This window comes from Astyanax mexicanus, chromosome 3, assembly GCF_023375975.1.
Source record: "Astyanax mexicanus isolate ESR-SI-001 chromosome 3, AstMex3_surface, whole genome shotgun sequence".
NCBI classification, from domain to species: domain Eukaryota; kingdom Metazoa; phylum Chordata; class Actinopteri; order Characiformes; family Acestrorhamphidae; genus Astyanax; species Astyanax mexicanus.
Genome location: NC_064410.1, coordinates 32,794,556 through 32,817,694, shown reverse-complemented (window position 1 = coordinate 32,817,694; position 23,139 = coordinate 32,794,556). Strand labels below are relative to the sequence as shown.

General features: G+C 39.5%; 2 protein-coding genes across 5 annotated transcripts in view; both read right to left on the bottom strand.

The window, feature by feature from the left end:
- adck5 (aarF domain containing kinase 5) overlaps window positions 1–8,746 on the bottom strand; it is a 35,035-nt gene extending 26,289 nt beyond the window's left edge. For 2 of the 4 annotated variants that reach the window (XM_007230811.4, XM_022683050.2), the window contains exon 1: window positions 8,586–8,733. In XM_007230811.4, the coding sequence (XP_007230873.2) occupies window positions 8,586–8,609 (24 nt within the window). In that variant the 5' untranslated portion in view covers window positions 8,610–8,733. Of the gene's footprint in view, window positions 1–8,585 lie in introns of all 4 variants that reach the window. The other 2 variants (XR_007438481.1, XM_015608074.3) reach the window with 2 other exon arrangements.
- A 2,690-nt stretch (window positions 8,747–11,436) lies between these two features.
- On the bottom strand, window positions 11,437–21,789 carry lix1l (limb and CNS expressed 1 like). The gene is made up of 6 exons (XM_007230810.4): window positions 21,207–21,789; window positions 19,310–19,473; window positions 18,519–18,659; window positions 18,121–18,216; window positions 17,145–17,222; window positions 11,437–16,251 (listed from the first exon to the last, which is right to left on the bottom strand). Exons 1-6 carry the CDS (start codon window positions 21,520–21,522, stop codon window positions 15,997–15,999), a joined length of 1,050 nt encoding a protein of 349 aa, XP_007230872.3. The 5' UTR covers window positions 21,523–21,789; the 3' UTR covers window positions 11,437–15,996.
- Between the last annotated feature and the right edge of the window lie 1,350 nt (window positions 21,790–23,139).

The following is a 23,139-nucleotide window of genomic DNA, read 5'->3' as shown; positions in this document are numbered from 1 at the left end:
AACGCACACAGACAGAGACTCGAGGGAGGGGCGGCGGAGGAGAGCACACCGCTCTGCTCCACAAGACTCGAGAGAGAGATAACAGAGAATTTAAAGAGTAGTCGAGGAGACAGCTATGCTGCACGCCCTCGCTTACAGAAAAGTGGGAAGCGGCACTTGCCGTAAATAGAGCAGAAAGGAAGAGAAAAAGAGCCGAGGCTCGCTCGAAAAACAGGCTTAGATTCGCTCTCACGAGCTTCAAAGATCCAGTGCTGAGTGGCTGGTTGGCGTTTGCACGTGGTGCATTTTAGAATAATCTACTTGTGATACTTACGTATAAAAATGTTGAATACTTTAGTACTTCTACTGAAGTATGATGCCTTAAGAACACTGCAACTTCCACTAAAGTCACTTTTTTGATAAAGCATTGTACTTTTACTTAAGTTTGGATCTCTAGAACCTTATGCATGTCTGGTAATTGGTATATAATTGGGACACACCTTGAGTTTGGTAATGAATTTTAAGGTTTACTAGTTTTGGAGAACTCCGGTGTAAAATGTACTTTTGGTGTAGTAAAACATGATAAAGTACTTACCTTTGATGAATAGCACACCTCTTTTCTCTAGGGGTGGGAATCGTTTACTATCTCACGATTCGATTCGATTCCGATTTTGGGGGCCACGATTCGATTCAAAATCGATTTTTGATTCAAAACGATTTGAATTATAAAAATTTCTGCTTCTGGCTTATGAATCTTATTGAAAAAAAACCCTCCATAATATACACTGGTCCTGGAGCAAGTAATGTGTTACAAAAACAATAAAATGTGCAGGAATGTGGGTCCTCAGTGACAGAGGAATCACTGGGATATCACAATGACGTTAATGAACAATAAATAAATAATAAATAACACTGCTTTATTACCAGGCTACTAGCGGTGGTGTGTAGGTGACGCTGCTGGGCTGATGTGATGATAGCAGTGGAGCGCTAAAGTTCAGGAGCAGCTGCTGATTAACTAGTTAATTTAAGGTCGTTGTATTTCTTCAGAAAGGGGGCAGGAGGTGGAGAAATTAATTCATATGGTCCATTCCTTAATTCCTCTGTGATGAGGAGCTGAAATTAGCTCTGATTAGCTTATTGTATTTTTCCGTTCCGCCTTAAATGCTGCAGCCCGCTGCCACCTGTAGCGTTATTTAAGGTGGAACTGGAAAGTTAGCTAGTTAGCTAGCTAACAGTTACTGAAACTAACTACTAGCGATCTTTTTTATGCTTGTTATGAAGCATTCTGCCATAAAACATTGAAACTACACGTTAATCTAATGTAATATAGTGCTTGTTCTGCCATCTTACCGGTGATTCTCAAACACCTACGCTCTGTGTGTGTCTGGAAGATCTCCGTTTGAAAGGACAAGCGCTATCCCCAGGGTTGCCAGGTCCAACAAAAATACCCAGCCCAAAATCAGTCTAAAACCCGCCCCTCAGAATCGATTTTGGGACATTTTAAATCGATTCTGAATCGTAGTAAATGAGAATCAAGATTCTTATGTGAATCGATTTTTTGGCACACCTCTACTTTTCTCCCACAGCATTCTGAGACCCAAAAATTTTAACAGTTTGCCCAAACACCCTTCAGACTGGGTGACATGGGGCATAATTTGGCCCGATAAATTGCCTTTTCCACCGTTATTTAGCCTCAAAGTAGCTCCACACCTCCTTGCTACAATCAGGAAAGCCCTGACATTTAAAACGATTAAACAATTAGGCATTAATAACTTAAAAAGTGCACAAGAAGCTGTATAGACTCCACATAGCATTGCAGCTGGCGTCAGGAGTAATGCCTGCGCTCGTAGCTGAAGCTAGCGTTATAGGATTTAAACAGTGGTTTTTAATAAGCTTATTGTGCACTTTTTAAGTTGTTAATGCCTTATTTTAAATGTAGGGCTCTCTGGATTCTAGCAACAAGGTGTGGAGCTACTTTAAGCTAGATAACGGTGTGAAAAGCGAAGTGTCACCCAGTCTGAAGGGTGTTTGGACAAACTGTTAAAATTTCTGGATCTCCGAACGCTGTGGAAGAACGGAGGTGTGCTATCCATCAAAGGTAAGTACTTTTAATCATGTTTTACAACCCCCAAAAAACAACATGACAGGTTGATATAGCCACCAAATAGACATTTATTGTTGAGAATGAGAGCCCACGCTCCAGCAACTCCTGAAGGAACGTCAAAACATCAACAATGGAACATTGGAAGGGAATCGAATTTCTTCCCTGACACCAGTGCTTAAATGCGCGCCATTTATAAGCATACAAACCTCTTGTAGAAGAGGCCCTAGCACACTGAATGGTAGCCACAACATTAGAGGGCAAACCACTGGCCATCAAGTCAGACCTTTCTGCGGGAAGGCATGGAGACACCACAGCTTTGGCCGGGGGTGAACAAAATCTACGCTGGCCCTGCCAAACCGATCACAGATCTGTTCTACCACCTGGGGACTGAGTCTCCATTCTCGATTTGGAGGAACTCCCCTGGAGAGGAGATCCGCCCCCAAGTTCAGGCGGCCTGGCACATGTGTCGCCCTGAGTCAAAGTAGGTGAAAACTGCTCCACATTAGAAGGGAGTGGGACAGCTTCAGAAGCGTGAGTGACCGCGTGCCCCCCTGCCTGTTTATGTAAGACACCACAGTGGTGTTGTCTGTTCTGACTAGCAGACTGTGCGCCAGCTGAAACTGCGCAAGGCAGTCACGGAACGCACATATTCTGCGCTCTGACAAACGTGCTTGGCTGGTGAGAGAGCATATTTCCAACCCCAGAAACGACAGCTTTTGGCTGGAAATCAGAGAGATCTTTTTTAAATTGACCGAGAAGCCCAGCCGCTGAATATGGGATTACACAGCTCCCGTGTGCGCTAAAGCTTCGTCCTTGGACCGCCCAATTAGAGCCAGGTCGTCTAGATAAGAAAGCACTCGCACTCCTCGCATCCGCAGAGGAGCGTGAGATGCTTCCACACACTTTGTAAAAGTGCGCAGGGCCAGAGAAAGCCAGAACGGGAGAACGAGCCACTCATAAGCCACGGCCTCGAAGACGAATCTGAGATACTATCTGTGATCTGGATGGACTGCAATGTGAAAATATGCATCCGTGAGATCTAAACACGTGAACCAATCCCCCGGGCCGACCACGCGAAGAAACTAGCGAAGTGTTAGCATTTTGAATTTGAAAACTCTTAAATGCTTGTTTAACATTCTTAAATCCATAATTGGACGTGAACCCCCTCCCCTCTTTGGCACCACAAAATAACAGCTGTACCAGAGTTTTTATCTCCTCTCTGAGCACCGCTGCAGCATTTAGTGACACCTGCGTGTACACCATGCTGTAAAAGGGGGGGGCTTTCGAAACTGCAAACGGTAATGCATGGCAACAGTCCGATCTACCCAGGGCGAGACTGCGCATGCGCGCCAATCTGCTGCATGTGCAGCGAGCCGGCTGAGATGCCGTGCCACTCGTGGGGGGGACGGAGCCCTCCTGTGGCTGAATTTGGGATTGCAACACATTTTTTTGTGGACTGTACACTTTTATTTCGCCCTGAGTTACAGAATGTAACTTTATTAATGCACTTTTTGCACTTTCAAAAGCATGTAAGAAAGCACTCACATTGTGGGCTTGAGAACATTGGGCACTGGGAACATACCCCTCCCACCCCTGAGTACTGTGACTGGGCTGTGAGAATGCTTGAACACACCTACTTACAGAGAACAGCTGCTTTGTGAACATGCCCTTTTTGAACTCGGCCCCGGAACAAGGGAAAAACTGCACCTCTTTGGTGGCTTTAGGGGAGAAACTGTGATGTCTCCGACCAGCGGAGACCTCACCCCCCCTTCTCTGTGAGCTAGGATGAGTCAGGCTTCGTCTTCCTCACTGTGGAGTCTTTTAGGTGTCCGGGAGGAGGACCTTTGCTCCAGGCTGTGTGGTGTGGAGTTTGTTTAGGCTGCTGCTGCTTAGGCGGGGATTCCCCGGGCTTGCGGGCAGTCGGCTGCGGCTTTTGCTTCAGCTCCCATCTGGGCAGAATAGATCGCAAAGCCTCCGTCTGCTTTTTCCTCAGCTCGAACTTAGCTTGAATGGCTTCGAGTGACTGGCCAAACAGACCTGCCGAGGAGACCGGCTCGTCCAAATAAGTCGCCCGGTCCCTATCTGGCATGTCGGACAGCGTTAGCCACAAGTGGCGCTGTGCCACAATAGTTGATGCCATTCCTCTGCCCAGCGAAAGAGCCGCACAGCGAGACATGCACAGGATGTAATCCGAGGCAATTCTAACCTCATTCAGCAGAGCTGTTAGCGGGCTGTCCGCGGGTAGCTGGTCTCCGAGTTTGGCTAGACACATCGCCTGGTAAGTCTGGTGGAGAATAAATGAACTCATCGCTCTGGCCGTGCCCACCTGTGTGCGGTAAACCTTGTCCAGCTGGGAGAAGGAGAAGCGGCAGTGCTTGGAGGGAAAGCACGGCTGGTCCCGCAACTCCCTGATTATGAGATTGAGCCAGGTACGCTGCCAGCGAAGGCTCCATAGGAGGGGGGTTTTGCAGCCCCGCCTCACCTGCCCCTTCCAGCTCGAGAAACTGCGCATAACCAGGCACCGCGGTGCGGGTTGACAGCAGTTTAGCCCATAACGACGTGAGCTTGGTCATGAAGTCGGGGAAAAGTGGGAGACCACCACTTGTGGTGCTGGGGGAAGGAAGAATCCCACAAATCTGGTTGCTTTTTTGGACATATGAGGGGCAGGCCACTCCACATCCAGCTTTTGCACCGCATGCCTGTTTACCATCCGCAGCCGTTGGGGCTGGCAGACCCTGCAGCTCCTCCTGCTCGTCTTCTGAGAAATCGAGCTCGTCTACACCGAGACCGAACGGGTCGTCGTCCTCTAGCTCGGCTGCAGGCTCGGAGAGCTGCGGCTGACACGGGAGAGTCAGCGACGGCAAATCCACTCACACATCTCCAGACTCTCCATGTGCTCAGCCCAGTTAAGGCAAGGTTCCCCTTCGTACTCGGCTTTCTCGACGTCCAAACTGGACGGCCCAGTCTTTCCGGAGATCAGGGGATACTCGCGTGCCACCGCTGCTTGTCTGAGAACTTTCTGAATTAACATCACACGGCGTTTGAGGGTTGATCGCCTGAGCTGGCGACAGAGCGCACATGCATCAGGTTGGACCAGGGCCCTCCTAGCATGGACGATTCCCAGGCAGACTGAACATGCGTCATGTTGGTCCTTCTCGTTAATGGCAAAACCACATCCTTGAGGACAAGGACAGGAGGCTTTCTTTCCAGGCTGAGAGGTAATGTTAGCTTGCGAGCTAATTTTAGGCAGCCGTTAGAGAGGCTAAACAGGCTAGTCCCAAGAATTTGCAAAGCAAATTTTACATCTATGTATTGCTGCAGACCAGAGCCCCCAGTGGGCACGGCTAAAAGGTGGAGCCTGTGTCAATCATTTTCGACTGCAGCCAATCAGATACTACACTTTCGCTGTCAATCACTTTTTATTAAGCCAATCATCAGCCAGACCAAGCTGTCCATCATTTTTTACTGCAGCCAATCACCTTAACAGATCTGTCAAAAGAAGGTGGAAACTGCGTTGCTACCGGTTAAACGTAGCATGATTTAAACTTGAACAGCGGTGAAGCTGAATGTGTATAAGTATTTTACAAAATACTACATTAACAGTTTAAACACATATGTGCTATTGTAGTTAGTCCTGCCTATATGCCCCTCTTAAACAGAAGTAACTGAATGAAAACGTTAGAAAAGCCCTGACTTTAGATACTTTTAAATCAAAGATTAAAATACTCGTTTTTCTGGAATGGCACCTTCATGTTTTTTTTTTCCTTTATTGCAGTAATTGCATTAAATCGTGTATGTGGGTCAATGACGTGACGCCTAAATTTTGTCTCATCTCATCTCATTGTCAACCGCTTTATCCGTGAAGGGTCGCAGGGGGGGCTGGAGCCTATCCCAGCAGGCATCGGGCGGAAGGCAGGATACACCCTGGACAGGCCTCCAATCCATCGCAGGGCAGACAGACACAGACAGAAAAACAGACACATTCACTCACACACTCACACCTAAGGGGCAATTTCAATCAAGTTCTAATTCTGAACGTGCCGTCTTTGGACAGTGGGAGGAAACCGGAGAACCCGGAGGAAACCCACGCAGACACGGGGAGAACGTGCAAACTCCACACAGAAAGACCAGGGTTGCCCCAGCCGAGAATCAAACCCAGGCCGTCTTGCTGTGAGGCGGAAGTGCTACCCACTGCGCCACTGTCCCGCCCCCGCCTAAATTTTGTGTCCAACTATTTTTTTTTTCAATTAAAAAAAGGTTTAAATGCATAAAAAGTTGTCATAGATATGTTGTCTCTCTCGCATTTGTACTTACTTTTACTTATTAAAAATAATTAGTTCATCAGAAAGTTTTGGTTATTTAAAGTGTCAAAATATCATGTGGTGCGACCGTCCCACCATGACTATTGTTTTGATAACTTCTTTAAAATTACTCCTAACCTATATATTTTATATTTTTGCCCTTTTCGGCATGATTTTCAAAGTGTTTATTAGTCCTGTACAAAATTGCAAAGCATTTTATAAATTTTATTTCCACCGTAATATACACACAAAATTTGTCCGTTAATCTCCATTTTATAGAATATTGTGTGGTGCGACCATCAAGAAACTACTACTTTGAGACCTTTATGTTAAAATCAATTTAAATATAGGAAGCATCAGTGACACCATCTGCAGCAAGACAATTCTGCAGCTCTTTGGAGGTGGTCTGTGTATTGTCCTTGACTGTTCTCACCATTCTTCTTCTCTGCCTTTCTGATATTTTTCTTGGCCTGCCACTTCTGGGCTTAACAAGAACTGTCCCTGTGGTCTTCCATTTCCTTACTATGTTCCTCACAGTGGAAACTGACAGGTTAAATCTCTGAGACAACTTTTTGTATCCTTCCCCTGAACAACTATGTTGAACAATCTTTGTTTTTAGATCATTTGAGAGTTGTTTTGATGAGCCCATGATGCCACTCTTTAGAAGAGACTCAAATAGGAGAACAACTTGCAATTGGCCACCTTAAATACCTTTTCTGATGATTGGATACACCTGGCTATGAAGTTCAAAGCTCAAAGAGGTTACCAAACCAATTTTGTGCTTCAGTAAGTCAGTAAAAAGTAGTTAGGAGTATTCAATCAATACAATGATAAGGGTGCCCATACTTTTGCACCGGTCAAATTTTGGTTTAATGCATATTGCACATTTTCTGTTAGTACAATAAACCTCATTTTAATCCTGAAATATTACGGTGTCCATCAGTTACTAGATATATCAAACTGAAATGGCTGTTGCAAACACCCAAATATTTAGAACTAAAAATGATTAAGATTAATAGGGGTGCCCAAACTTTTTCATATGACTGTAAATATACACTAGGAAAGCACAGTTTGACAAGTTACCATACGCTTCTGGGTCTTCAGTGTGATTAATTTGACCAAGCACTGAATCACCAAGTCTGAGGTAGGAGTTTAGTAGCGTTATTTTAGCTAAAAGAAATGTTGTCAATGCTGGGGGGTTCACGGCTCCGCTCGGCCGTGGGATTAGTTTAAAATTAACTAGTGTACCTTAAGGACATAATAAAGATCTCACACACACACACACACACACACACATTTAAGGAGGAACTTATTTAAAACTGTTGTAACCCAGCCCTGATTTATGACTTGCTCTGGCTACTGCATTTGCACAGATCTCCAAATCAGGGGGAGCTTTTTAGATTGGCTCTGTGCTCGTGGCACAACCAGCAGACTAATGGGCTGTTTTTGTTATCCATAAAAAGATTTTGTTTTAAATTATGTGTTATGTTAACATTTTGTATTCATTTTTCCCATATTTAATATTTGACTGATTTCTTCATTTACAAAACCTTACTCTTGGCTTTTTTCCTCAAGAAAGTAGGTTACTGTTTCAAAGTAGGTTCCCAAAAAGTGGAACAATTTGTCATTCAGCATCAGCACACAGGAGTACTGCCCTACCTATTTAGGCTAAAGTTATACTGTAGGTAATGTCACACCGCACTGCTTCACAAATAAGGCAGCAAATCAGAATAGTGCTCATTTGAATATGTCAGTCTTAAAGCCACAGTAACAAAAACTTGCTTGATTGTAGTGGAAAAACAGAGGGCTATGTCCTGAAGCTCAGAAGAAAATCTCAGTAAAACCTTGGTAAAATGAAGAACAGTGGTCCATTAATGATCCTGAGCTTCTAAATTAGATCAGTTCAGCTGCTTTAATCACATCATCTGCTTTGCTGCTTGTGCAATCGTTCCTCGCTGGGTCTTAAACATGGGGATAAACACCACACGCGGGCTAACAGGGGAACAGGGTAAATTTATATAAACCAGTCTATTTTAAATCAGCCGGAGGGAAGGTCACTCTACTGTAGGTTAGGTTCTATAGAGTTAACCCAGGTTAGTTAGCTTAGCCTAGCCCGCTGGACAGAGTGCTCAGTGGACTCTCTTTAAACTAAGTGAATAAAACCTAATTAAACTCGCGGTTTTATAAAGTCAGAGCTTTACCGTGCGGATCGTCTCTCCTGCCATCCTTCCTCTTCACGCGGCGGACTGCTGTCCTCACCTGGATGACCTCCTGCCGCGGGCTGGAGCTGATTCTTGGCGTTAGCCTGGTAACGGTGTTATGTCAAAAATCGCAAACGACAAGAAGCACTTTCCGGCGGCGACATACTCTGACGGAACACCGAGGCGGAGCCGCGTTCAAGAGCTGCACGGAGGGAGTGAGTGAGTGAGGGGGGGAACGTTCACACCTGCGCCATCTATCGGTTACAGTTAAAAAAAAAATTAAATCCACATTCATATCGGCATAAAGGATTTAACATGTAAAACAGGTAGAAAACAATGATGTTTTAACACCTTCATGACTTTTCTTGTTATTTATTATTAGTATGAATATCCATTAAAAAGAGATCAGATTTGGATGATAAAAAATGAAAAAGACAATAATAAACACAAAAGCACATTTTGTAAAAAAAAAAAAAAAAAAAAAAAAAAAACAGCTATGATGTTCAATACAAAAAGATCTGTTTCTTCTTATTCGGAACAGATCCTGTGTCTGAGCTCGGTGTATTATCTAGCTCTACAGGTGATGGCACATTATACAACACGCTTTTGTAATTCAATACATTTATCACAGTGCATTTAGTGGCGTTATGCATCTTTTTAACAATAGCTACTTTTTCTGAGTGGTGAATTATAGCACTATATACTGGCACTAAAATTATATCCTAGTCATTAAAGCTTAGTGTAAAGTAGAGCTGCCACTCAAAATTATTTTGGTAGTCGATTAATCTGTCAATTATTTTTTAGTTTAGTCTATAAGTTTAGGCCTTCCTGTGGGTACAACATAACAACAGAAACGGAGTGTGAACACTGCAAAAACTGGCAAAAACTATACAATGCTTATTTCAAGCAACAAAAAAAAACTGCCAATGGGCTAGTAATTGTTTTTAGTAACATTTCTTAAAATAATCTCAAAGTCATTAAAGTAAGACGTGAATCAAGAAAAACAATCTCTGATTTCATATTGTATACTTGGACACAATGATCAGAAAAAAAACATTTGGAGCTTATTTTAAGTTTAAATGACCCAAAAATATAAAAATATTATTTATTATATTGACTTATTACTGCAACTCTGCTGTACAGTCTACAACTAACGTACTGTACATTTTTCATTTTAATGCTCATCTAAATCAGACCATTTAAAGATTCACACAAACAATCCTTACTGTGCAGAAATTTACCATACATATTGGTCATTTTAAATGCCACTAATTCCTGTTTCTGTAAAGGCAGATCATTATTTTTTGCTGCCCAGTTACATAATTGTAATGAGTATGACTGTTACTACTCACTTAATAATATCTAACTGGAAACATCTTTTTATACCTTTCTATAGGTAGTATTTTTGGGTGACATGTATACTTGTGACCTGATGTGCTGCTGTAAAGAAAAAATCCTCCTGGAATCAATAAATGTAAGTTATTTAAGATAACTGAAATGTCTTTTAGTTAATGTATGTAATCTAACTTGTTCTGGGATGGTTTAGCCCGCTAGTAAAACTGCCGGTAAAACTAAAATTCTGGAGGGAGTTGAACGCGGCACTGGTGTAAAAATCTGGCGCCTTCTATCGGCCGACAGAGAGAACTCAGACACCAACCCTCAACCTAATTTCAGTGATACTGTTGTGTTTCCGTTACTTTGTCCACCCCCTATAACCCCAGTGTGTCAATGCGGTGTTTGTGTGGTTTGTAATTCATCTATTGTTTCTTTTATCTGTTAATGATTTAATTCACCACAAAATGAAAATGTACTGTAGATATTTATTCTCCTCATAAACAAAAATGTTTTGCAGTATGTTAGCACATACTGTTGTTGGTAATCACATCCACGGCAATAAGTTTGTGGACTTATGGTGGGAGATATGGCCCTAAAATAATATCACGATACTCCATGGTATTTTTGCGATAACAATACGCTTGGTGATATGACAAAACGCTGATTATTTTTTTCAAGAATACACTACTGGAACAAAAAAATAAATGCTATTATTGCATACGATATGATATGGCACATCCCTTACTGAGATATTAAGAAATACAAAAAAAAAAAAAAAAAATCTGATTTGTAACAGAAGTCAATGATCCAGAATAACCTGATACTAATAATGCACTCCAAATATCTATATATATCCAGGACTGAAGTAAAATAAATGATATTGGACAGATATAATCTGTCTCTAGTTGACACAGTGTACATTTTTTAAAATAAAAACAGCAAAAAAACAGTACCCTGATGTGATAATCAGGAGTGGGTAATATGACACAATATTTCAAGGTATATCGTTCACGATATTCAAAACTTTTGGTGATATTATTGCATACAATATAACACACCGCTGTTTTGGACAGAGAAAAATATGTAAGAATATGTCCTTTCTTTAGCATAAGAAACGGTATGCGTTATGCTTTTGCAGTGCATAAAAACATAATTAGCTTGATTGAACGATATGAACGAGTACAAGACAAAGTACAACACTATACCACAATTATGTATTCTGGGTTCTTCTTCTTTAGTGGTCTTTTGTAGTCTCCCAGGATTTTGCAGTGCTTTCCAGTGCACTCCTTCTTTTTAAAAATGTTGATCCCACCTAATGTTTAATTTCACCTCTTTGTGCAACACAGAGAGAGTTGTTTTGAGTGCGGACAAAACTTTTTTTTTGCAGACCTGAAATCCTGCCACATTAACTATGAAATGATAGGATCTCTTTTGTAAAGTGGACCAAATCTTATTATTGACTCATAAAGGTTTAAATGAAGAACAGAAAATGCAACAGTACAAGCACATTATTGTAAAAAAAGTTTATTAAAGAATATAAATCTACAAAGTGGATAGTTGAAATCACTCATAAAACTGTCATATAAAACAAAATGGCTGTTATACAAATTGAATAGATAATGTTGTATAAAAGGCTTTACATGCACTAATGACATTCAGAGCAGCTACTTCACTGCTGAATTCAACAATACTCTTCTCCACCTGTCCGAACACACACCACTGCAGAGCTCCAACTGCAGCTGTCTGGACTAAATTAAATCCATTACACAAAAAACATGAGTAATACAAATACAATAAACAAAACACAAAAATAAACAGTTTACAAAAAATATTAAAAGAAAACTTCACAAGATTGTTCATGTTTACACATTCATACCACCATCCAAAAGTCTGGAATCACTTCTCATATTAATACACTTTTTGAATTATAAACATTAATAACTAATATAGGGAACATTCAAATAAAATATACAAAAGTATCTTTCTGAGCAATAATGTAATTATAACTTCAATTAGGTTAGAGAATCATCTTCAGCTCTAATCGTCATTCTGGACTCTTCTAAGGTGTATACTGGTCTTGCTGATGATCTGAGCTGTAAATTTATATGAAAGGTGATCAGGAGGCATTCCAGTCATTTTATAGAATTATTAAAGGTATTTTTATTCTACTGATAAAAAAGGTTCCAGACTTCTGAACGGTAGAGAATGTCACCACAAAGGTATTGGATATTTGGGAGATTACAGATTGCACTTTTGTTTTTAATGGCTACTCAACTTTCCACACAACATAAAGAGACATAATGAGGCTTAATGATAAGGGACCTCTTACAGCACCAGATAAACAAACACAGAGCCTGGTCACATAAAACATCTAAGTAAAGCTTCCTTAAGAAAACCCTTACAGAATAATTAAGAGGCTATATTCTACATTTTTCTTCTCCCCTGAGCTTCCATAGAGTTCGTGTTGGCTTATTGACCGAAGTCACATCATTTAATTATTTCCCAGCCTCTCTTAATCCTTTAGAATTAAACAGACTGTGCTGCAAAATCTAATGTATTTAAATGACTTGTTCTAATTGGCAGCGTAGGTTGAGCATCAGTCAGGAACATACCATCTTTGTATGACCGCATAAACCAGCACAACCCAGCTCAGACACTTTAAATTTAAATAGGTTCCACAAGCATACCATTAGGTCTTAAGTAAGATTTAAGTCAACAAAAATATTAAACAATATTGTTTTTTTTTTGTTCACTTTAGTTATTGGCACAAAGGGCTAGCTTGTTAGCTAGCTATTTTGAAAAGTATTCAGAGCAATGACTTAAGTTGTTGTATGCAACCAGGCACAGACATTAACAACCCTATACAACCTTATAGATGTACAATACAAGACTGCATATATATTTGGAATGATTTCTCAACAACCTCTCAGAGTGCAGTGTTGCTATTTTTTGCTTAGAAAACAGAAATACGTTTACTTCAGTTGTTTTGATGTTTAGCATGTGGCTAGTTTGCATTTTGTTAGCACAACCACAGCTTTAATTTCAGCTTTTTGGAATGAATAAAGGCTCAGAGATGTCAATGACTGCACTCACAATATGATTTTTTTGTTTCATAAAGAGAAGGTGTTCGTGAGCTGTAGGCGCAATGACTGCTTTTCAAAGCTCACATATATGTCTTACATCTTATAAAGGAAAATTAACTATAAACTGAAATACATTTGTTTGTTGTTTTCCATGGTCGTCATGGTTTATATGAAGCTTGTTTTTTTATGTAGCGGGTTTTTCATCACTGAGGTAAATCAGAATCCACAGAAAACTAAAAAGCTACTTTGTTGACCAGAACAGCACTCAGTGTGAAAAATATCCATACTGTCTTTGTAAAGACAGCTTTCTTTTGTAACATTTTTTATGAACTGACAAACCCAAAACTTCAATTTCGATTTCCAGACAGGGCTACAGGTAACAAAAGTCAGACTGCATAAAAAAAAGAACCCAATACTGGGCTAGGGCTGGCCCTATCAACTACAAAAATACTTGAGCACTTGTTTGTTACATGGGCATTGTTTTACTATTTAAGTGTTTTAGTATTTTTTATGTTTAATGCCTGAGGAATTCGTACCAGGTGACCCCATCACCTCAATTCAGAGCGCCTTTTATCCTAACAATGTGGCCATTAAAGCTCATAGAGAACAGAGATGCTCTTTTGTGGATGTTTTATATACAAGACAAGATGATAAGAAAAATGTCCAGTCCAGAATGTGAAATAAAGAGGCTCGTTACCAAAGAGGCACAACAGGTTTGATTTTGAAGTACAGTTAACTCAGCAGACTGCATTTCTTACACATAACATTTGGCCTGCATTTCAAGATAAGCACTCACATTCTAAATTTGCTCACAGCTGATTTCAGTTCATTTGCACTCTCAAAAAAACACACTCTCAATAAATCGTCTCATTCACTGAATATATTTTTAACAGCTGTACTGAACTGCTAATTATTAAATGTGAATATGTGAATGTGTTATGAATGTAAAACACTGTTTGGGCCAGCCCTGCATTACAGAAAGCAGATAAAAAGATATAAGAATAATTGCATTCAAATATAAAAAAAGCTGTAGAAGAAATAGAAACTTGATCAAATATAAAATGAGATGATGCTGGAAAGTAAAAAAGGCCCCCAGAAACCAGTCTGTATACAGTCAATAGTGTCAATGTTTAAGCCATAAACAGAAGGCGTTGTGAATGAAGCTGAATTTGCATAATCAATTATGTAATACTGAATGAAATCTGTGTAAAAACAAATACAAATCGGCAATAAAATGAATCTTATAATGTGTTTCCAGCCCTAAACCTATGCTGCACCTTGATGAATATCAATTACACATGGATACACAAAGAGCATTTAGAGTCTTATTTTAGACATTTTCAGAACATTAAACAAGCCATAAAGGCCATCCTTAAAACAGAATTATGTCGTTATTAAAAAAAAACAATTATAATATAATTTAGCTTCTAATCTGCATATTTATTTCAAGCCTCCTCACTATTCAAATTTCTTTTCCAGTTGAAGACCTGAAGTCAATTAATTATATTTTAGAATTTAACCAGCTCTGGTTTAATAAGTTGTAATAATTATCAAGCAATACTGAGGTCTCTCTGCATAGGAATGTGTTCCTTTTTTATATGGATTTGTACTAAAAGCAATAGCTGAAGAAAATAAAAATAAAAAATAAAAACATAATATATGCACCAAGTGCAAAAATGTAGTGGTCTTGGAGAAATAAAGGCCATACCTGGTCATATATAATATTCACATACACCATCCTGGTCCTGTCATCCTGACAAGCCCTGCAGATTGTTTTCTGCAGCCATTAGTAGACAAACATCACAGTCTACCGTTAGTAGACAAACATCACAGAACATTGGTTAACATCCTATTCAACCCTAAAGACTCTAGATAAAATAGTAAATAAACGTATAATACATGAAATTTATAAATAAATGTATAAAAATAGGTTGGTGTTTAGAGTTGCAGCCTAAAGGTCAGGCTGCATGATGTATACTAAGATGTGAGCTACAGTCATTCATGTAGGGTTTAATAGGATTGTTTACCAGTGTTCTGTAAAAGCTGTCCAGCATAGCAACAGGAGCTGCAAAAGAACACATGAAAGGGCAAAGCCTGCAGAGGAAACCTTGTAACTGTAATGTGTGAATAAATCTGTGAGGAGTTTCAGTTGAAACTGGCAGGAAATCTGTACATCTGAATAAAATGTGTTTATATAAAAACAATCGCCTCGGTTCAGATATAAATGATCCCAGATGCTTAAATGGCTTAAATCATGGAACAAGAGCGTCTCTCACAGCTGCGTTACCAGCAAAAGGAACATAAATCAAGGAGAAAATCTGATTCTCCTCCTCCACTCATGTAAAAAAACGTGCGCATGGATAAAGCATGTGCGTACGGTACATTCAAATCAGTGGTGAGGTCAATACTGCAATGATATATAATACTGATGTGGGATTCATAAAACAGCACTTCCATTAGCTGAAAAATGTGCACCGAATTTAATTCAAATGTGTATAATTTCCTTACTATATTAATAAAATATATATTACATAACATGTTATGCTAGCATAATGTTTTACAAAGATCAATTACTAATAAACAATAACAGTAAATATTACTGTTTAATATATTTTTTACAATATTAGCCGTAGTAAAACTATTAATTACTATTACTATTATGAATAGCAATACTACTGTTATAAACAGTATATTGTGTTGCTGTTTAATACAACATTTTTCTTAGTGTGGAAATGTACACATTTGAATTAGCAAATTTAGGTGCACCTTTTTCAGTGTTCTGCTCAGAAAGCTTTAGCATTTGTTGCACTCGCAATTGTTGAACTAATCAGTAAATCTGACTTTTGGTCAATGATGGATATTATATATATGAATAATCCATAGGTGTGTAAAAATTATGAATTTAACACTGTTTATGAGTTTTGGTAAATTGTCTCTGACCACATTATGACGTCCTTCACAATCTGATCACAGCCTGAACTGCTGTGGATTGTTCAGCATGAGCAGGGCAGTGTGGTGGTGTTTGACCCACCTAGCTGCCCCAAGGCCATTATCAGAATGTCCTTCTTTTCTTTGTAGAAGCGAAGTTCACGTCCAGCCAGCCTCGCATCCTCGAGCTCACGCTCAGTGGCTGCCAGCTCTCTGCTGATTGTTCCAGAAATGCCGTGCTCTCGACTCACCCAGTCTGCCGCCATCTGCGTCCGCATGTCGTCGTCTAGTGCTCGGTGGGAGTAATGAGCTAGCACCTCCTTTACAGAAAACAAAAAACAAATACATAAGATGAGTCAGTTAGAATGTACTTATTACAACTTGTAAATCATTTTTACTTTACATTTACTTTACTTTACATTACATTAGGCAGACGGTTTTGTCCAAAGCGACTAACAATAGTCAAGTACAAAAGTAACAGAAGTTAAGATAAAACATTTTTAGATAGAGCTTAAAGGAAGTCGAAGGGAAATAATGGGATATTATTTATATATTAAAACCATTTTATTTCCTTTAATACATTAAAATAATTATTGTTTTTAACTGTTTCAGATCAGCTTTCCTCAGATACGGGGAATTAAGGATAATTGTGACTTTTGTTTTTGCCATTAATAGAACAAAATACCCAAACCAATAATTATTTTTTGTACTGAAGCTGGTTTTACAGCTAGGGCTCAGAAAAAAACATTTTTTTTTTAAACCTTCTACAACTTAACTGTCCTTTTTTATTTTATATACCAGTCACCCTTAATTGTAATACCATACATTTAATTTAATTATAACTGGCCACATTATTTTAAAAAATCCTCTCTTACAGCTCCGCCCTGCTGATATTAGAGACTTTTAATTCATTGCTGTGTTTTATATCCTCTACTTCTTCCTCAGTGGCCCATTACTGACCTTTGTTTGAATATTTTTTGGGTGGTGGACCCATTCTAAAGACAACGGTGACTCTAAAAGTGTAAAAATCTAGTTGCACCACTATGCCCGATACATTTGTACCAGCACTTCACACACTACCATAAACACAATCATGCCAAGGGGATACAATCTGATGCAGTACACATATACAGTGCAACTACCTAATATGTGTTTTTGGTGTGTGTGTGTGTGTGTGTGTGTGTGTGTGTGTAACTAGAATATACAATTTTACCTGACGAGAACACTGCCTCTCTCTCATGGCTTTAAGGCTTCCATTCCAGTGCAGCAACTGGAAAACAGTCATCAGCTCCTATGAAAGAGAGCACATTAATACAATAATTATACTTTTATCATTAATAACGATAAGGTGAGGACATACACAACTGTGCCACAACATATATACCAAAACAACCTTTTGGACCTGCTATCCCCAAAGTCTGAACTGTGTGGTTTGCAGTTTGAGATTATAACAGGGTCACCACAATGCGATTTGGTGTTGCAGAAATATGTGAGTGTATGTATCAGCATTCCAGGAGAAAGTGGAATTACAGAGAGGGCCGCATGCATTGATGCCATTGTTCTACCAGACAACCTTAATGGGAACAATCTGCCCAATCCGAATGTTATTGCGGACCATTATTATTTTTTTTAAATATAATTTAATTTCTCATTTGTTCCCCCATTTTCTCCCCAATTTACACAGCCAATTACCCAACCCACTCATTAAGACTGCCCCTATCACTAGTGATACCACAACACCAGGAGGGTGAAGACTAGCACATGCCTCCTCCAATACATGTGAAGTCAGCCACCGCCTCTTTTTTTAAACTGCTGCTGATGCAACATTAAGTAGCATGTTAAGTAGCATCACAGCTAGCTTGGAGGAAAGTGCAGTGACTCGGTTCTAATACATCAGCTCACAGATGCCTTGTGCTGAATGACATCACCCTTTGGAGTGATGTGGGGCGAGAGCACCATCTACCCACCCAGAGAGAGCAAGGCCAACTGTGCTCCATCAGGGCTCTGGTAGCTGATAGCTTAGGCCATAAATCATTATTAAAATAAATCAAACGTATACTATGTAGAATATAAAACAAGAATCTTTCCTCCCATATTAGCACTTTTTTCTGCTGGTCAGGTTGTACTGTACATGGAAACCAAGACAGTATAATGATATTATATATTTAAAAGATTTTACAATTCCATACCTGGAACTCCAGCATGGATTTGCCTTTGTTGGACTCTAGCATGAAGCGGAATGCTCCAATACCTGTATTAGGATTGTCTGCTTCTTCTCTGTTTCCCTGCAACAGATAATAACAGAACATGGCTCACTGCATTCACAGTTGCTGAAATAATACATGTGATGAGAAAGGAAACAATGCTCATGATTGACATTAATATCAATTAATTTTATTCCTCTTTAGAGTCAAAGAAAGTAAAATCTGACCATCACATCATGATGAATATAAGACTCATTTCACTAGTGACCTAAAAAATAATACTGCATTGTCTCTTACTGTCATTTTAGCTTAAGGACAACAAGAAAAGATGTGAAAATATGACTAAAGAAAGACAAAGATTCTTAAAAGGATTGAGCACTCACATTGAAGGAAGCCAGGGCCTCACACACACTTTTCTCAATGAATTCGTCTGTGATGCGCCGGGATGGATGCTCATTGAAGACAGAGTTCATCAGTGCTATTTTGGCAGCACTTCGCCGTGCTTCAGCTTTTGTCGGACAAAACTAGGGAGATTGAAAAAACAAGTCAAATTACTGTACAACATATTTTAGTATCGGGCAACTTAACTCCATGGCCACTTTATCTTCTAGTATGTCTAAACATTTACATACACATGTTTGCAGTTCATGTGTGCTGCCAGGCTGCCATTGTAAATAAGAAAGTGTTCTTAATGTTTTGCCTGGTTAAATAAAGAATAAATAAAAAATATATATATATATTTTTTCTTCATTTTAACACATTGCAAAAGTGCTCAATTTTTATGGTATTGTGTTAAACCAGTTTTCAAATAACTGTGAAGATAAGCAACTCTCAAGTCACCACAGGGAGGCAATTCCCCAGGCCCGGACATACTTTCTCTGAAAGTTCAGTATGTTCGAAGGAGCTCCTGCACAGAGAAATGCCATGCACTCCAAAAGAACTTGTCCTCTCAGTTTTGAGTCCAAATGGTCCAAACCTTTTCACACGCAGAAACTTGTGTAACTGCAGAATAGATCTGTGATTTAGACTTAGTTCTTGTATTTTAAAACAGATTTAAAGGGCTCATTATTAATTAACTCATTATTTAATATTGGTATTGTGCAAAACAGTTTGGTTTACTAAATAGCATTTTTTGACAAACACACTTTGTGAAGTCTCAAATGCTTGATTGTACCTGAAAGCTCCCAAAGCAGCTTCCTCCGGGCAGGCTCACGTAGCAGACATATGGAGGGTTATTGGACGGAACCATTTCATACACCACCAGAGCTCCATTTTTCAGGTCAGCACCACGAGATTGCTTCATCTGCCAAAACTCCTGCAGGGCCTCCACCACGTTTACTGAAACAAAAATGCAAAAGCTGATTACATTAAACATGTTCCACACTGCCATATTTTCAGCAGGATTTTTTTGAATGGGCTTGGCTTTCAGTACCACACAAGTGTAGCCGGTAATTTGGTAAAGCCTCTTGAGTTTTCTCTTGGGCGTCTTTCCACTCTTTTTTTTTTCTATGCCAATCCTAGCAATCCCTCAAGAGCTGTTCTGGCTCTCCTTTGGCTTATTTGGAGTCCTTTTAACATTTCCCAAAAAGAAACAAACATAAATAGGATTTCTCCTAAAGATTCTTTGTTGCTGCTTTGAGTTGTTAGCTCTCTCTTTTACCCTACATGCCAGAGAGTGCTGTTTGGCCACCTTGCTTTACTATCTGCCTTCTCCCTTTGTTTGGATAGCTTGTTTGTGCTTCCATTTTCACTTGCTTTGTAAACTGGTCAGTCTTCCAACCATACTGGGTTTGTAAGTGGGGAGAGAATGGGGGCAAATGAAGGGGAAAAATAACAAAATAATTACCCTTCCAGTTTATAAATCCATTGAATTTTAGCTTTGTTTCAAAAAATATATATATTTATACATATATAGGTGTTGACCTGAGATAAACATTAAAGTAGACCAGTCACTATAACTAGTTTTCAATTTGCATTGTTTCCTAGAACTAGCTGCAATATTCGATTATGTAATTTTTAAACATCGTAATGGTAATGATATGATGATAACACAACAGGATAATAATGCAATTACACCCTTTTAAACGACAAGCTTCAAGTTAATAAAAATGTGTAAGTATTATTTCCCTCCTATGTCTGTACAGTGTGTATTTGTAAATTGTTAATTGTAAATGTGAATACACAAGAAAAGGTTGCCTGGGGGGCAAAACTAAACACTGATGGTGAGTGAAGAGGAAAGGGAGACACTTCCACCTATGAAAATAAATTGTTGCAGGAGCCAATGGGACAGGTGTGAGCTATATTTAAAAGAAAATCACTTAATTAAACTAACTTAAAACCCTGAGTTAAAGGGCTGATAACCCAAACTCTGAAAATCACAAAACTTAATTTATTGAGTTATCTCAAATGGCTCAAATGTTTTTTACAGTGTGTAACGAATGTCAGTCAGTAACAGAAGATGTAAATATGTGTACTGATATATTGCAAGATCTTGAAAAATGTTTGAAAAAAAAATGAAAACTTCTGGAATATAATCAAGATGAAGATGGATGATCACAAGCCATCAAACCAAGCTGAACTGAAAATTGTCATTAAAAACCAGTGTTATTCCACCAAATACTGATTTCTGAAATTTCTTAAAACATTATTAATATGAACATGTTTTCTTTGCATTATTTGAGGTCCGAAAGCTCTCCATCTTTTTGTTATTTCAGACATTTCTCATTTTCGGAAAATAAATGCTCTAAATGTCTATGAATATTTTTATTTGGAACATGGGAGAATATTGTCCGTAGTTTATAGAATAATACAACAATGTTCATTTTACTCAAACATATGTCTATAAATAGCAAAATCAGAGAAACTGATTCATTTGTATCTGCTGTATCTTTCGATCCATATATCTGTCTGTTTACTGTCTCTCTATATGCAGAACTCTTGTCTCAGTAAGAGATAAGGACAGGTTTGTTCTCAGGGTTTTAAGTGTGATAAACTTGTGTATATCTGTTGTGTCAGTTGTGTTACAGTGCGGATATGTGCAGTTTCTGAACGCAGCTGGTCGTTTTTCTCACCCCTGCCGTATCCTTGAGTGTGTTTGGCGAAGCTCCGGACCACCGCGTCCACGGCCTCCCTCAGTACGGCGGGGTTGGTGGGGTTGGCCGGGTTACAGATCCCGAAGCCCATCCCCGACATGTCCATGGAGCCCAGGCCCATGGCCCCGAGGGTGGAGAGCGGCGGCAGCGGGGGCGGAGGCCCAGAACACCCGAGCAAAGGGCCCGGAGGAGCCTGGGGGGACATGCGGGATCCCGGGGAGACTCCAGGCCGCAGGGAGGCGCGCAGAGTCCCGCTAACCCCGGGCTGGAGGCGCTGATGGCGGAGGGACTCCATTGTGTAGCGGGCGGAGAATCGAGCAGCAGCCTGGAGCTCAGATAAAGGACGACACGGACTGGACCCGCAGACTGCCTCGTGTGGGCGGTGTTGTGTTTAATAATTCCTCCTGCGGTTTGTAGCAGATAAATAAAGTCGCTGCAGATTCTCCGTTCCTGATGGATTATGCATGTAGGCTGGATTTCCTGTGTTTCAGGAAAAGTCGTTTCGGGATAATGATGGCCGCGTCCCAAATCCACTTCTGCGGCCGTGCTTCAAATCGAGTCTCTGTTCCCTGTGTAGTGAAGAAACTGAGTGCACTAAAGAAAAAAAGGGAACACATACATGTTACGAATAATAAATCCTCTTTCGACATTTGTTTAAATACATTCAAATTGTTGTCATTTTAATAGTCTTTGATGTAGCTAAGTAAGCTGTCAGACTAGTTAGTTTATTACAGTGCCCTCCATTTGTTTTAGGGCAAATGCATTTGTTCTAAGATTGTTTCTTAATATGCCTCCCTGCTGCACAGTTTAAATTGTTAGACCATCCAGGTGTGATCAAAAGGAAATATTACAGACTTTAATTTTTTGCACCCAGGTGTATGTAGCATTGTGTATTATTTCTAAAAATATTTTTATGGAACTCAATGTGTTTGTTCCAAGTTTTCTCATGTCTTGTGGTCCACTCATCATGACATTTTGACACAATTTAAAGAACTGCCAGATTCAAATAATGTAAAAAATAAAAACCAACAAAAATTGAGTTACAAGATGTTTGTTTGATGGTGAAAATATTGGCATTTTACATTTTTAAAACTGCTTTGGGCCATTTTAAACATCCAAGAACCTATTTACCAATATGATTAATCAGTTAAGAGGCTAAAAGAAGCTTGACATTGCTTAGCTACCACAGTGATATTTAAATCCTGGGCTCTAAAGCTATCTATATTTTACCAAGTTAGATGTTCCTAGTAATTATGGTATAGTGCACTGCAGCGTTTTCAATTAAGGGAAGAAATTAGCCACCCTTGAAAACTGCTACTTAAAACCAGGTGCAACAATTAATTCCCAGTTACAACATTTTTACACAGTACCTCTAATTTCTGGTCACCATAAAATTTGGAACATTTGGCTTTTTGGTTGTTTATAAAGACACTTTTAAACACCATTGGAGTCTGTGGTTGGTATTATTTAACACAAGGACATGAGCTGTGGAAATGAAAATCAAAGAAACTAATTTGAGACTAGAAGAAATTAATACAACCATTAGTCAAACCCTGAGATTGACAAAGCAAGTTTGATAAATATAATTCAAAAATGAAGGGTGCAATGGTGATCTTATTAATCAACAAGGGACAGCCAGGTCATGAAGGCCCCCAATGCTGATGGTAAAAGACTCTTCAATAATCCTCAGAAACGTTATATTGTCTGTCGAACAAATCAGAAACAGCTTTCAGAAGACATACTATTTGCAGAGGACTTGAAAAGAGGCTACCATGCAAGATGCAAACCACAAACACAGACTGGCCAGATAATAGTTTACAAAAAAAGTAATTAAAAGAGCCTGCAGGATTATGTGGACAGATAAGACGACGACCAGGATTAACCATATGCTGTAGAGAAAACTTGAGGGATC